At 44.8% G+C, this 13,738-nt stretch overlaps 1 protein-coding gene across 12 annotated transcripts in view; it reads right to left on the bottom strand.

Annotated features, from left to right (window-relative positions):
* The window catches only part of LOC143425135 (longitudinals lacking protein, isoforms A/B/D/L), a 133,832-nt gene that overhangs the window by 16,313 nt on the left and 103,781 nt on the right, over window positions 1-13,738 (bottom strand). The window contains exons 7-8 of one of the 12 annotated variants that reach the window (XM_076897672.1): window positions 4,834-4,989; window positions 4,088-4,401 (exon numbers count right to left, since the gene is read on the bottom strand). The exons of 7 other annotated variants lie outside the window; for them this stretch is intronic. In XM_076897672.1, coding sequence (XP_076753787.1) covers window positions 4,103-4,401; window positions 4,834-4,989 — 455 coding nt within the window. In that variant the 3' untranslated portion in view covers window positions 4,088-4,102. Of the gene's footprint in view, window positions 1-2,849; window positions 3,083-3,476; window positions 3,782-4,087; window positions 4,402-4,833; window positions 4,990-9,187; window positions 9,589-13,738 lie in introns of those variants that run through there. 4 more of the 12 variants (XM_076898036.1, XM_076897899.1, XM_076897891.1 and 1 more) reach the window with 4 other exon arrangements.

Here is a 13,738-nt window from a genome sequence, read left to right on the forward strand (position 1 = left end):
CGCCCGCAAACCGAACACGTGTACTTCGGTTCCACGCCGCATTCGTACTTCAAGTGTTTGTTCAGCGAATCTCGCCAGCGATACTGCCTTCCGCAGTTGTTACACTTGGGCGCCGCTCTCTGTCGGTTACCGCATTCTTCGCGCAAGTGCCGATGATACGAGGACTTCCAAGAGTAGCTCTTACCGCACACGTCGCACCGGTAGAAAACGCTGCCCTGTCCTACCGCCGGCTGCCATCCTGAAAATCGTAGTTTCGTTCGTCAGACAAGGCAATACTAACCTTCCCAACATTACCCGCGCTTCTTACTACCTTTAAATTGTCCTGCGTCTCGAACGAAACGGACGACTCGTCAACGTCTTCTCCCGCTCACGCTACCCCTCGCGCGGGGTACGTTCTCGAACACCGATAATATCCAATTAAATAAGCTTAAGCAGTGGCAAGCAATGGACGTGATACGGTGGCCGGGACAAATTAAAGGTAATTCGATTTCAAGGTGGTACATCATCCCTTTATTCTGGTATACGTCGTGTTAACATGGTCAGTATTGTCTCGAGACAACAGAGCACAATATTATAGACAGCTAGAGGAAGGATCGATTTCTTTTATTAACGAAGAGAAATTATGAAACGTATTGTATCTATTTAAATAGAAAACTTTACGCTACATTGAAATTATCTTGCACCGGTGTGCAGGTGAATCTGTTGAGCTCGCTGGAGATTTCAATGCTTCGACGATGTCGATTCAGCAAGCTTCTGTTTCTACAGGATTCGGTTCATTTTATCATTGGGACATCGCTCTTGAAACGTCTGCTCTCAGTGTTATCTGACCTGAAATCAGAATCGAACGATAATTAATTGGATGATTATTTGGTCAAATAGAGAGGGTGATAATCTTGACAATTCTAAAAGCGGTTACGTTCTTCGTAGCTAGTTTTGTAGCCAACTTTGTAGATACCGAATTACGAGATATAAAAGAGTGCCATGGAAATAAATAAATAAATAAATAAATAAAAAAAAAAAAAAAAAAAAAAAAAAAAAACTATGGACATCTGCGATGTTTCTCGGTGTAAAAACGATTGCACGCGAGACCATTAGCGATAAAACAGATTAGGATCCACGCAACAATAATTATTCTCCGATCTTCCTTCCGTTCGTCTTCATCTTCAGGGATGCGTGACATGTCTTCAGAGGTGGTAAAAATCTTCAAGTTGACCGTTACGCACAAATACAAGTACGACAAATCTAAGATATGATTTATCGTTGGAATTATTCTTTTATTATCGCATATTCTTATAGTTATAATAAAATTGTAATAAACTACAATATAACACGTAGCGAAACTATATTAGGTACATGTATAACCAAGGCCTCGGCGAACATCACCATTCTCCATGAAATTTCTCAAACGTGACGCTTCATTTACTTTCAGTGTATCAGAACGGAACGTTAATTTCTCTAATAATTTAACATGTCAATTTCGTTGAAGGGATAGAGATACCGCATGAATAAAAGAAAAGTGTCGAGTATAAATGTAAAATCATGGGACTTAATGTGTCTACAGTATCGAAAGTAACAAAGAGCGTTGCATGTGTCAGCCTTGTTTTTACCTGCTTACTATTTAACTGTGTGATAATTAGTGATAAAAATAGCACGTCGATCGATATGCTAAAAGGAAAAGGCTAAATTACGAAAGAGTATGCATGAGAAAGGAAAGCGAGTAAAAATCGATAATCTTCGGTTGACGAGGCTGAAGAAACTGGTGTAAACGGAGGATAGACGCAGCTTCGGATCGACGATCGTTCTTCGTAGCTGCGCCGCAGCGGTAACTTATTGCGTTAGAAAGAAAATATGGCCGTGCGAAGTTGAGTTGTGACGTTGTAAGTTGCACTTTTGATGGAATCCTTTGCAGCAGATATGACAGATGTACTTAGGTAGTTTACCACACTCGTCGCGGAGATGTCGATTCAGGCTGCTATTTGCCTTGTACGATTTACCGCAGTTGAGGCACGAATACCGTTTCGACAAGGAATCTGGATTCCTTGATGACCTGTTCCTCCTGTTCCTCGAGCAATTACCTGCAGTTCAGAAGTCGAAACGCTTCGATTATTCAATCTGATCTAATTTAAGCGAAAGTAGTGTTTGGGTGTTCCTTTAAAATTCATCTTCAAACGACGCCAATTATTTATATATCTAATAACACCTTTCGCTGTTTACTAGCCGATTACCCGCGTATGCCATCGATTGCAAGTTAAGAAATGAGTTTAGGTTAGGTAACGCAAGTTATCGGATAAATATACGGCAGAAACGAGAAAATAATCGACGTGACGGTGCAGCGTGTTCTTCCGGATGTTCTTCCGTAAGAGTTGCTAAGGTACGATGCTATCGCGTCTTTCAAATCCCCCGGATTCTCCCCTATTTTGCGCTCTGCAATAAGAAAAGAGAAGAAATAAATAAAGTAGAGGAATTTTACGATTTACAGTTGCCGGTGAAATTTGCAAGGCTCCTTGAAAAATCCGCTTCTCGTACCTCGTACGTCGAACGATGTTAGCAAATGCGCTCGAATCAAATAAACAGTGCGCGATGAGGCTTCGGATTACGTAAGTTGCGTGTGATTGATGAACTTGAAACAATCGGCAATCAACAAAGGCACAAACAGTTTGGCACAATGGACAATCTTACCTGCGATTCTTCGGAGCGCGAGATTCTCGCGACGATCCTAAATATCAAGAGAAAAAGAAAACTAAACCTCGAAGAAGAAATGCATGGGTTCACGGATGAGTTTATAGCGTTTATTATAATATTCTTATACAAATTTCCTTTCGAGGGACGATCTTGCTTCGACCTCGTGGAGGAAGTTACATCGCTGACAACGCAACGTGCTGATTGACCAGATGCCGTTTGAAGCTGCTCCGTTGTTTAAACGATTTCCCGCAGTACGTGCACTGGAATTGTGGCAGTTTTCCGCATTCCTCCCGTTGGTGCCGACAGAGCGACACTTTCCACGTGTACGTTTTACCGCACAGCCAACAGATGAACAATTTCTGACCTAGTCTGACTCTGTCGAACCTCACTTTCCATGGAACTAAAAATCGAGAAAGGAAGTAACGTCAATGAAATCAAACTCGCACAAGTTTGAATGTTGTGGGACAATTATAAAATTCCTCCACCGGCAGCGAAGAAATCGCGTGAACATGAAACACGAATAGTTTAATGCTAAACGGGTCAAAATTTTACAGGATTATATCAGGGCCCACCGCAATCGAACGTGACCTGAAAATGAAACGGGGACAATTTAAATAATCGTTCGTGTTCAAGAATCATTTTAAGAATCGCTCTACAGCCGAACGTTCGAGAAAGACGAAGAGAGACAAGAAAGAAACGTAGATCGTTCCAGCGAACCAGTGGTTGAGACATCGTAAGAATTTTATTTCACAGCGTTACAACGTGTTGCCACAAGAATAAAAAGTTCGCAAAAGACACCGGGAACGTTGCTACTGGAAGACTAACATGGCGGCACCGTTCAACGGTGTCATATGATGAACCGAAGACAAGTGTTTAAGAAGATGATGCTTGTGCATGAACCGGTATCCGCAAACTTCGCAAGTGAACTGCGGCAATTTCCCGCATTCCACGCGTTTGTGTTTGAACAGAGACTCCTTCCATTTGTACGATTTGCCGCAGGCCTCGCAGAAAAATCTTGTCCCGGTGAACTGGCCGTTCTTCGTCCCGTGATGCGCACCCGACCGTTGTCGGCGATGACCCGGTTGTTGCCGCATCGGTCCTGGAAAATTACGCAACGAATAAGCGACAACGGGAGTGTAAATCGGCGCTCGATCAAAGAAACACGAGGAGCAGCACGTGTCTGACACGTGGGTGTAGCTGAGAGGATATCGTTCTCGAAACGAGACTTTCGATCACGATTGGGCACACTTAGAAAAGTCGAGCGCTACGCGTTACGGATTCAACCAAGTTCGTACGAACATGTTCTCTGGTTTATTTCGCTGAAAACGAGGATGCAAACGAGGATGGTTTCGGTAAATAAATGACAAAAATAAGAGATTACAAGGTTGGCTGCGGAAGGCGATGGTACCGCGGCTGGGGGTTACGTTCGCGTGACGTAACAACTCGGAAAGTCGGAGTTCCTTGAGTCTTTCAGTCGGCAACTTTTCAAATGCTGCGTCACGTGGTGCTTGTGCTTAAACATCTTGCCGCACTGTGGACACGGCACGTTCGGCATTTTCCCGCACTCGTATCGTAGATGCCGATCGAGCGAACTCTTTTGACTGTACACCTTGCCGCAACCACACACGTATTTCTTCACGTTTATGGTGAGCGAGGCCAGCTCCGGGAAGTTCTCGAACGCGAGCCCCGCGTCTTTCGCGTGAAATATCCCGGTCTCATCTGAAATCAGAAACGTCACTTCCGTTAACCAACTTTCGCAGACACTAGCGCACGCTATATACTGTTCGCCGTCGTCTGTTTCTGAACGGCTCGGGCTTAAGACTGATTACGTCTTCTTTCTTCCTTCGAGGGACGCTCTTTCTACGCCTGTACCAACTACACGTGGACACGGGGTTATCGTTTAATTATTCTGTTTTTCGTTTGTGTTAGTTTTCTCGAATCGACACAATGGTCATAGTCAATGAACAGCACCACTCGTCTCGTATCGTTCAACCTTTATTCAATTTGCAATGCGAACAGCGCCGTTTGCCAACGTTTTGCTGGGAAAATAGGGCCATTATTTCTTAACAATTTACACATCGTATAACGTAACGTTGTGACGCGTCGTTTCCATTTTTTCGCGGCATCCGGGAACTCTTCTTCAACTCGTACAGCTCAACTTACTGACGTGGCTCAACCACGATTGGATTTTATTCGTCCGAAAGGTACACCTACGGCACCGATACTCCTCGCCACACTCGCCGTGTTGATGACACATCAATGAGAATTCGTGCTTGAAACGCCGCCCGCAGCGACAGATCAGAGTACCTGAAAGAGAAAACGAAAACCATGTCAGTACGATGCGTTAGCGGATATCAGATCGGAACTCTTCCATCTTCGTCGTCGAGGATGCGCGTTACGTACGTAGATTCCAGGAGACAAACCTTGGCTGAATAATTAAATTCAATTCTTTATTATTTGCCGAGTATAATCCTCGCTAACACAATGATTATCAATGATACACTCACTCGCAATGGTAATCGTATCTTTAAATTCGCAAAAACTCATAAACCGTAAAGAATATATCATTCTTATACGCAGCACACGATTCCCGCTGAAATCGCCTGAACGTCCGAAGTATGTACCTTACGCGTACGTAATATATATACTTCACACTTGTTGCCTGCATAAACAATATTACGCGATTTGTTCTTCTCTGGTTTATAGCGTATCGTGGTTTTGTTACTCGCTACTTGTCACTATCGTCATCTGCGCTTACGAAATCGGTTCAATGAAGGGGATGGTGGGGGATCAAAAGAAAATAGTCGAACGCTTACATACTAATTATTATCGTCATCGATCTCTTTAAAAGCAAGAGGTATTCCTTCTGGTTTTCTTTGGGTTTCGCATTCGTGTTTCCAGTTCACCACCTCTGGTCTGTCTCGCGATTCGATGAATCGTCGAGATTCACATATTCCCGTACGATATATCGTACGCACGCACGTTTCATGCATAACCGTTATTCTTATTTACACGTATGTATATATGTATATATTATCCTTCTACACGGGTAATTGGTTGCGGATAATCGCGCGTACGCGCGTCTAGAGGACACGGCCCATGGCAAGTGATTCTTGTTCGTTTCAGGCAAATACCTATGTACGTATAGTATACATATCGGATAATCGCGTATCTTACGTATAAAGTGGCTTGAAAATAATTCTATTGGCAATTCGCGGCCGACCTGGTACGGCTGGTACGAACGCCGATTCGAGTATTGCGTAGCTAGCCTCGTTTATATTGGCACAAATGTTGCAGCGTCGACGGACGTGCGCCCCTATCGAAGAGAATGGAATTTCATCGGATCCGTTCGATGGCGGCAGTTGCGGTCAACTCGTCGAATCTGTCGCGATGAAACCTACTATTTCTCCAGCACCATACACGTTCGTTCGAACGGGAATCAGAGACGCTGGCTGACAAATCGCGCCTCGCGTTCAACGCGCGCGTCGCATCTATGTTTCGTCTTATTAAACGCTTGTAACAAATGTATACCTCTCACTTCCTACGATTTTTTTACTTCTTTTTTTTTCCTTTTTTTCTTTTTTTTAATCAGTCTTTGCGCTTCTATTACGCATTTAATATGTGTTTACTCCTGCGTGTAAAAATGTCAATGCAAACGGAAGATCGCGGATCGTTTTCATTAAGAGTTTCGCCGGGAGACACGTGCTGCCTTCGACACGGTTCGTTCTGAGTCGACGTAACGTTAACGAAAGCGGCGAATTTCTTGCTCGAAAAGCCTCCTCTCTCTCTCTCTCCACTCTACGTCTATACACGCTACGAGTGTACTGTGGATACGTAACAACGCGCAGTTTGGCTTCTGTACGCCGGAAACGAAAAAAAAACAGTACGATTCCACGCGTCTCGGAAGGTTTCGGGTTCGATACGAAAACGGGTATGAAACACACGGCATTTAGATAACAATAACGTTCGACTCGGACCGATAACAGTAACCTTCCGATCGCGTTTTAGGCACATGGAGTCGACTCGAACGCGACACGCGGGAGTCTTTTTTTTTTTTTTTTTTTCCTTAAATGGCTTCGAATTCTACGCCAGAGAGAAAGAAGCTCGCGAAGAAACGGAAGAGGCTGACGTTAGCACGAGCAGCTCGAGAGAGGTCGTAAATCGAATTTTCTTCGAAGCGTTCAAGATCAACGGGAACGAGCGCGTAGAAGTTGAGAGGTTCACAGTTTACCTCGAGAATCTTACATACGTGTAGTTAAATAGTCGTCGAACTATCGATCGTGATTTCGCAAGTGAGAGAAGACGGATAAATAGAGCGAAACAGTAGTAGAGAGACACGATTGACGACGAAACTTGGGAAAGGGGTGGATCAGGGGTAGTATCGTCGTCAGATAAATTCTAACGTCTACAGATAGGTTACATCTTTTAATCGAACGATTCGCACGAGCGACGGTCGAGAGCGTGCTTCGAACATGTGAGAGGATAGGTAAGATGGGAAGATTGGCCGACGGGGTAAGACGAACGAAGATATAGAGAAAAGGTGGATAGTTTGGCAAAAGTTTCAAATCCTACAGGATAAATACGAGATTCAACGCCTCTATAGAATATTATCGATACGCTTCTTCGCTGATTAGCGGCTGGCCGGTGGACGAACCAACATCGAGCTTCGACTTGACTAGAATCTTGCCTCGAATTAATTCTTCGTCGAATCTTTGGTCCTTGATCGAGGATTCTCTTCTATTCGTTGGATCTCTCGTAGGAAGCTCGTGTGACGCGCGAAATCATCGCGAGGATCGTATCCAATGTTTCGTATTGTCCTCGACGGTGAAAGAAATAGTAACGTTTTCTTCATTTTCTTTTGCTCTTTCGAATACTCGACAATGAAAGCAGCCCTCTCGAAGCTATCGACGGCCATCGGTCGTCTCGTTTATCCGCTTACGTAATTATTAAAACGTTATCACAGAGATCCTCGCGCGATGAAGCATCGAACTCGATGGATCGGTTAGTCCGGCCAAGTCGCATGGAAAGACACGTTTCTTCTTCAATCGTACCGTGTACGATTTCCAACTTACGTTATCATCATAAACTTACTATGCAATATGTATCGTATATGTATATAATGTATAATATATTATATATATATAATATATATATATATATTTTTTGTGTTTTGATTTAAATAGATTCTCTATCTTGGGTTTTATTCTATATTAGGTAGCGGCCTACTTAGGCCTATCTCTAAACTAGACGACTCTAATTCAAACGAAAGGAATCGACGCGAAGCGGTCGAACGAGTCGGCCGCGAAAACCTCTTTTTTGCCGCGAGCTCGCTCGATCGCTTCGTCGATCCTCGAACTACGCACGTTTCCCGACAAAAATAATACAACTTTGATCGCACGCGACGACGACAAAGCTCACGCGCACCCAAAGCTTCCTCTGCGGTCGCCCTTTGATCGCGTCGAAACCACGGTGCGTCGTCGATGGCGTGCATCACTCGCGAACCGTTTGACTAGATTTTCGAAAACGTTCCTTAAATGTAAGCTACGCTAGAGAGCTAGAACAACCGGGACTACCTGCTAGCGTCGGAGATTTTTCGTTGCATCGAGAATTTCAATCGTTCCGACTAAAAACCGAGACGTCGGCCACGATCGACGACAAGCCTGTCCTCCGATTCGACCGACGGAATCCCTGCCGCGGAAACGTCCGTTTCCGTGTCCGCGCGATAGCTCGTGTAAAAACTTTTGCTTCCCTTACAATTAGTAGAAAAATAATTGGGCGATTTAGCAATCTATCGAAGGCTCGATAAGAATCCGGAAGGGTTATCCGCCTGGGCGTTATTCGTTGCTAAAAAGAAAAAAAAAAAACAGAAAAAAAAAACAAAACTAAGATAAAAACCGCACACTTTCGAATCTTGTTCCTCTGCCTGAAAACCGTTCCGACAACTCTTTCCGAGTCTTCTGAAATATTCAACAATATGTGTGTTCACGTAATCTCCGTTTTCTACATCGTTAAACGGGGTCCAACAACGGCTTCGTGCCACGGTTTCGGCAAAGACGGATCGCTAATTATTCCTATTACTATACGAGACAACAGCAGCGAGTGAACCGTCTTTATCGCTCTAATGTAGTCTACTTGTTTGGCGCGAGTATCGAGCACGAAGCGAAAGCAAAAACGAATACTTCCGAGTTCTGTGACGGAAACGTGTATTGTCACGTGTATTATACGGCTGTTCTGAGTTGCGTCAATCAGGAACACATGTTTGTTGTTAACGTACCGTGGCACGTATACGTACGTATACGTATCAGCCACGTTCGATTCGATTTCGCTAGCAAATTTCAACATTTCGGGTCAGCCTGAAAAGGAGAAAGCGGAAACGCGTTCAAAGTGCGCGATCATCTGCGGAGAGGGCGGTTCAAGGTGGCGGCGGGCGTTTCTTGAATCGTACGATCTCGCGGTTCCTTCGAATGTTAGCACGTACTCTCGCGTTAGGTACGGTGGTGGAGGTCGAGACGGTCCTCCTTCAGGCCCTCTGATTAACCGCGGTCCCTGCCGACTGAGAGGCCACGTGGCGGTGGTTAATGTGCGCCTTCAGGTTCCTCTCGTATTTCGAGCTGAACGCGCAATGGGGACAGTTAAACGAGGGCGCTTTACCGCACTCGTAGAGCAAGTGCCTCTTCAGTATGTAAGCGTTCTTGTAGCTCTTGCCGCACCGCGAGCAATTATGCCTGCGATCGAGTCCGGAAACGGAGACGGTGCCAATCGGTCGGTCGTTCCTCCCTGGGTGACGGGAGGGACAGTGGAGCCTGGCGCGTCGTTGGGGTGTCAACGGTGCCGGCACCTCGTTCGCGGATGCTCGCGAGACTCGTCTCGTACCCTCCGAGCTCCAACCGAGGCTCGCGAAGAAACCTGAAAGCAATCGAAACAGAGGTATCGACGGGTCGATTAGTTGGTGACCATCTGATTCGCGTTGTCGACGGTACATACGTTCGTTACACGATTGCTCTTTACAACGGCGCGGGCCATGCGATAAAAAGAAAAACATTCAAGTTTTCAAGCTTAGCAACAACGAGCATGTCAAGGGGTACAGGATCAATGGTGGGGGTGGACGGATGGGGGGATGATTACAATTTCTCGTGGTTACTCGCGGGATTCCACGCGCGGATGAGGATCTTCTCGCTCTCACTACTCTCTAGAAGAAGATCCCCGTCCGAGGTTGCGTTTCCTACGTAGAACAGCTACGCGATTGGTATCGCTTCCGCGCCGCAGCTATACTTCCTTCGTTCGTACCTTGTGCGCGTTTTCTCCGTTGAACCAGTTATCGTCGAGAATCGACCTGAAACTCAACGAATGCGTCCATTACTAACGAAGAGATAGATCTATTGGATTACCTAATCGATAGCGACGCGTCGTATGTACGTCCTTCCTCGCAAACGATCGTCTCTTCGTGACCGATCGACCAGGTGCCTGCCAGGATACCTGCGAAAAATGAAATTAGTCAGTATGTGTGGATTTTCCGTGCCACGCGTTAACATCGTTTGCTCCTGATGTCTTTTTGTGGTGCCGAATTTTGTGCATCGGCCGCGCGAACCTGCGTTGCCGATGTCCACGAACAACGTTGGAAACGACGAGTAAAGCAAGAAACGGAACTCGAAGCGTTTGCCTTTCTAGACTTTATTTTGCTCTAAATCGAATACAAGGCTCTCTACAAATTGACAAAAAAAAAAGGAGGGAAACAAGCATTTTGGAATGTTCGAAAAGTCGAAACGATACGTGTACAAAGAAATGAAACGGAAGCACAGTGGAGTAGAAAATGGTGAAGGAACGACCGGCCAGTCGATGGATCGACGTGGTCCTTCGGTAGCGAGATGGATAGACGGTGGTGGTTAGAGAAGGACGACGACTATCCGATTTACTGGCCGATCGTTTTAGTAAATTTCACAAGCAAGCGACGCTTCACGCGCAGTAATAGCGGAGACGTCGCGACGCGCGACGTCTCCCCTTTCCACGGCCGACTTCCACTCTCGGTGTCGCGCATATTCCACCCTCGGCATACGTGCGTATACATGCATGCGGATTCGTCGCAAGAGAACAAGCAAAAAAAATTATCTAGAAAGAATATCTTTATCGTCATAGCGTAATCGTTAATTATTATTGCTCTCTAAACGATATTAATATAAAATGGAGACAAAAAAAAAAGAAGTGTAATAATAAATCATCGTTCGTTGGCAAATACATGGCGACAAAAAAAGTTACGATTATACAAGTATATTTTGCGTTCGAGGCGCTGAGCGGAAGTTGTAGTTGCGTTATTATTATTTTTACGTGCTCTCTCTGTTCTTACTCTCGCATACACGCGCGCACGGGCACACATACGCATCCACACTTTCATTCTATCGGTCATTTGCTCTTGCTCTCGTTTCACCCCTGCTCCACATCTCTCTTAATCTCTCCCTCTCCCTCTCTCTCTCTCTCTCTCTCTTTCTCTCTGTCATATTTACGGTCACTTTCACTCTCTCTTTCTCTCTCTCTCTCTCTCTCTCTTTCTCTCTACACTCCAATAGCGGTGCTTGTACTAATTATAAGAATATCGTAGTCAAGGTCGAGCGCGAGATTCCCTTGGCGCGCGATGAATTTCATTCGCGGCACTGTATAATACTTTAGTCGTAGCTTCGATATAATCACTTGAGCTCGATGGACGTTCGTGTCAGAGCAGAATCTAATCGGAACGCTATGTCCAAGGGATGTCACGGCCTCGAGTTCTCTCTCCGCGTGGCCTCGTGCCACGTGCGGTAAATTCGCTATTATTTATTACAGATAATTGTACTGTTTAATTAAACGCGAACGAATATGAAAGAAAATGTGTAAAGGAACCCGAGCAACGGTATACTCGTTTGCTAAAACAGACAAAATAGGTATACAGTGACAAAAGGGGGAGAACAAAAGTACTAAGGGAGGTGTATAGGAATAAATAGAAACCGAAGTAAAGTAAGAACAAAAAAAAAAAGAAAAGAAAAAAAAAGGAAAATCGTGAGAATCACATTGCGGTTATTAGGAATCGAGGAAAAAGGAACAAATGTAACGCGTAAGGGATCGTGGTCTACTATGTATATGGATCGACAACGAAGATGAGTACGTCTTAGCGGATATATTGGCAGTATAAAGGCGAGTGATCGAGATTAAATTCTGCTTTTTCTTCGGCGTAAATAAATAATTTCTAAAAAAATATCACTGGTCTCAAGATGTTTGGCTAGTGTCACTCGTAAATGGTATATCGTCGCGCGCTACCTTTCGATGGACTCGATCCATCCCCCAACCATTTCTCGTTCCTGTCTCCGGGGGCTTTCGTTGAAAGTACAGGGCAGAATAGACATCCATCGAAATAACGTTAGCGTCGATCGGTTTCTCTCTCTCTCCCTCTCTCTGTGCGTGACACCCAGCCAATAATACCGTAGAAATTCATTCACAGCTGGATGCGCCCAGCGCCTCTTGTTTCATTTTTTTTCTTTTTTCTTTTTCTCTCCTTCGTCTATCCTAAAATCTAAATGGTACTTGAAGGCACTTAACACAAGGCTCTCTCGGTTCAAAAGCTACTTCTCTCGGTATCATCTTGTCTCGTGACGCTTTTCGTTCGTTTCGCTCTCGTTACGCTGGTTCTCTTTTTTTTCTTTTTTCTTTTTTTGTTTCGTTCCCTCCTCTTCCTTTCCTTGCACACGTTTCCCCACGAATGTTCCAAGAAAACTGCCTACGTGTTTCGTTTGGTCAGTGGTCGGATCACTCCTGTCTTGCCTGTTTTCTCGCTATCCTCACACTCTCTTTCCCTTTCACTCCCTCTCTCTCTCTCTTTCTCTCTCTCACACACTCTCTCTCTCTCTTTACCCTCGATATATAATTGCCTTTGTCGCAGAAAACCGTGGTTCTTCAGTTGTCCACGGAAATTGACGAAATGGAACGTTTGACGAACGACGAGTGTAACGCGAACGAGTGCATCGCAGTGCCTGACTGCTGCATAAAAATATTGTTTGTAGTACGGCGATTCTAGTACGACGATTTATATAGTACGGTCTAGTACGATGTATCTCGAGCAAAAAGCAAATCGATATCACCCTCCTTCGCTTCCCTTCGACATTAAACACGCTGCTCGTCCCCTCATTATTTTACGTTGTATTCACGTTCCATCGCGGCACGTATCTCAACTGGAGAGCCGAATTAAATTCCACGAGCATGCACGATTAGACTCGGAATACCGCCGGACGATTAACAATAAAGATAATTCTTAATTTTAAAAGAGACATCGCGAATCGGATACGCGGAGCCGCGTTCTGTCACACAGAATCTCCCTTAACCCGATCTCCCGAGTTTTCACGCAAGTTTTTGACGTTGCCTGTCCATAAGTATATCTATTATATAACTTTCTTTTTCTGCCTTAAGATCTAAACGTATCTCCCTTTCGCGTGTGATTCGCCAAAGGGCTGTTTCAACGGTTTCACGGGTCTACTATGTTTTCTTCAATTTCTCTCCCTTTTATTTGCACCTTACGTTTTTCCTTACCGCCCCCCCCCCCCCCCCGCACCCCGAAAGTAACAGTTTTCTTTTACTTTGCACGTAACAACACCTTTCCCGTGTATTTCTCTTTTCATCTGTTTCTCTCGCAATTTTTTCATCCGTGCACTCGATTCGTACGCGTAACGCGTAACAAGAGCAATCGATTCATCGAAACTAGTACGACCGGAGAATGTTGACGAATTTAGACAGATATTTCGCTCGGGTTGGAAACGAAAGATTAAGTTCTCACGGACACGGCGCCGTTAGATCGAAATGGCAAATTTTCCGGTTCCCTTTTCATCATTCGTTAAAAATCTTGCCAATCTTTGCTCGTGCTCGTTCTTTCAATCATTCTCTCGTTCTTTCTCTCCCACGCACACCATCTTTCTCTCTCTCTCTCTCTCTCTCTCTCTCTCTCTCTCTTTCTTCTTTCCTCTCGCATTCTCTCTCCCTCCCTTTCTCGCTTGATTTACACTCTAATTTTCTGCCTAACCACCTAATTGTTTTCTTAAAA

Source organism: Xylocopa sonorina, chromosome 1 (assembly GCF_050948175.1).
Source record: "Xylocopa sonorina isolate GNS202 chromosome 1, iyXylSono1_principal, whole genome shotgun sequence".
Taxonomy (NCBI): Eukaryota; Metazoa; Arthropoda; class Insecta; order Hymenoptera; family Apidae; genus Xylocopa; species Xylocopa sonorina.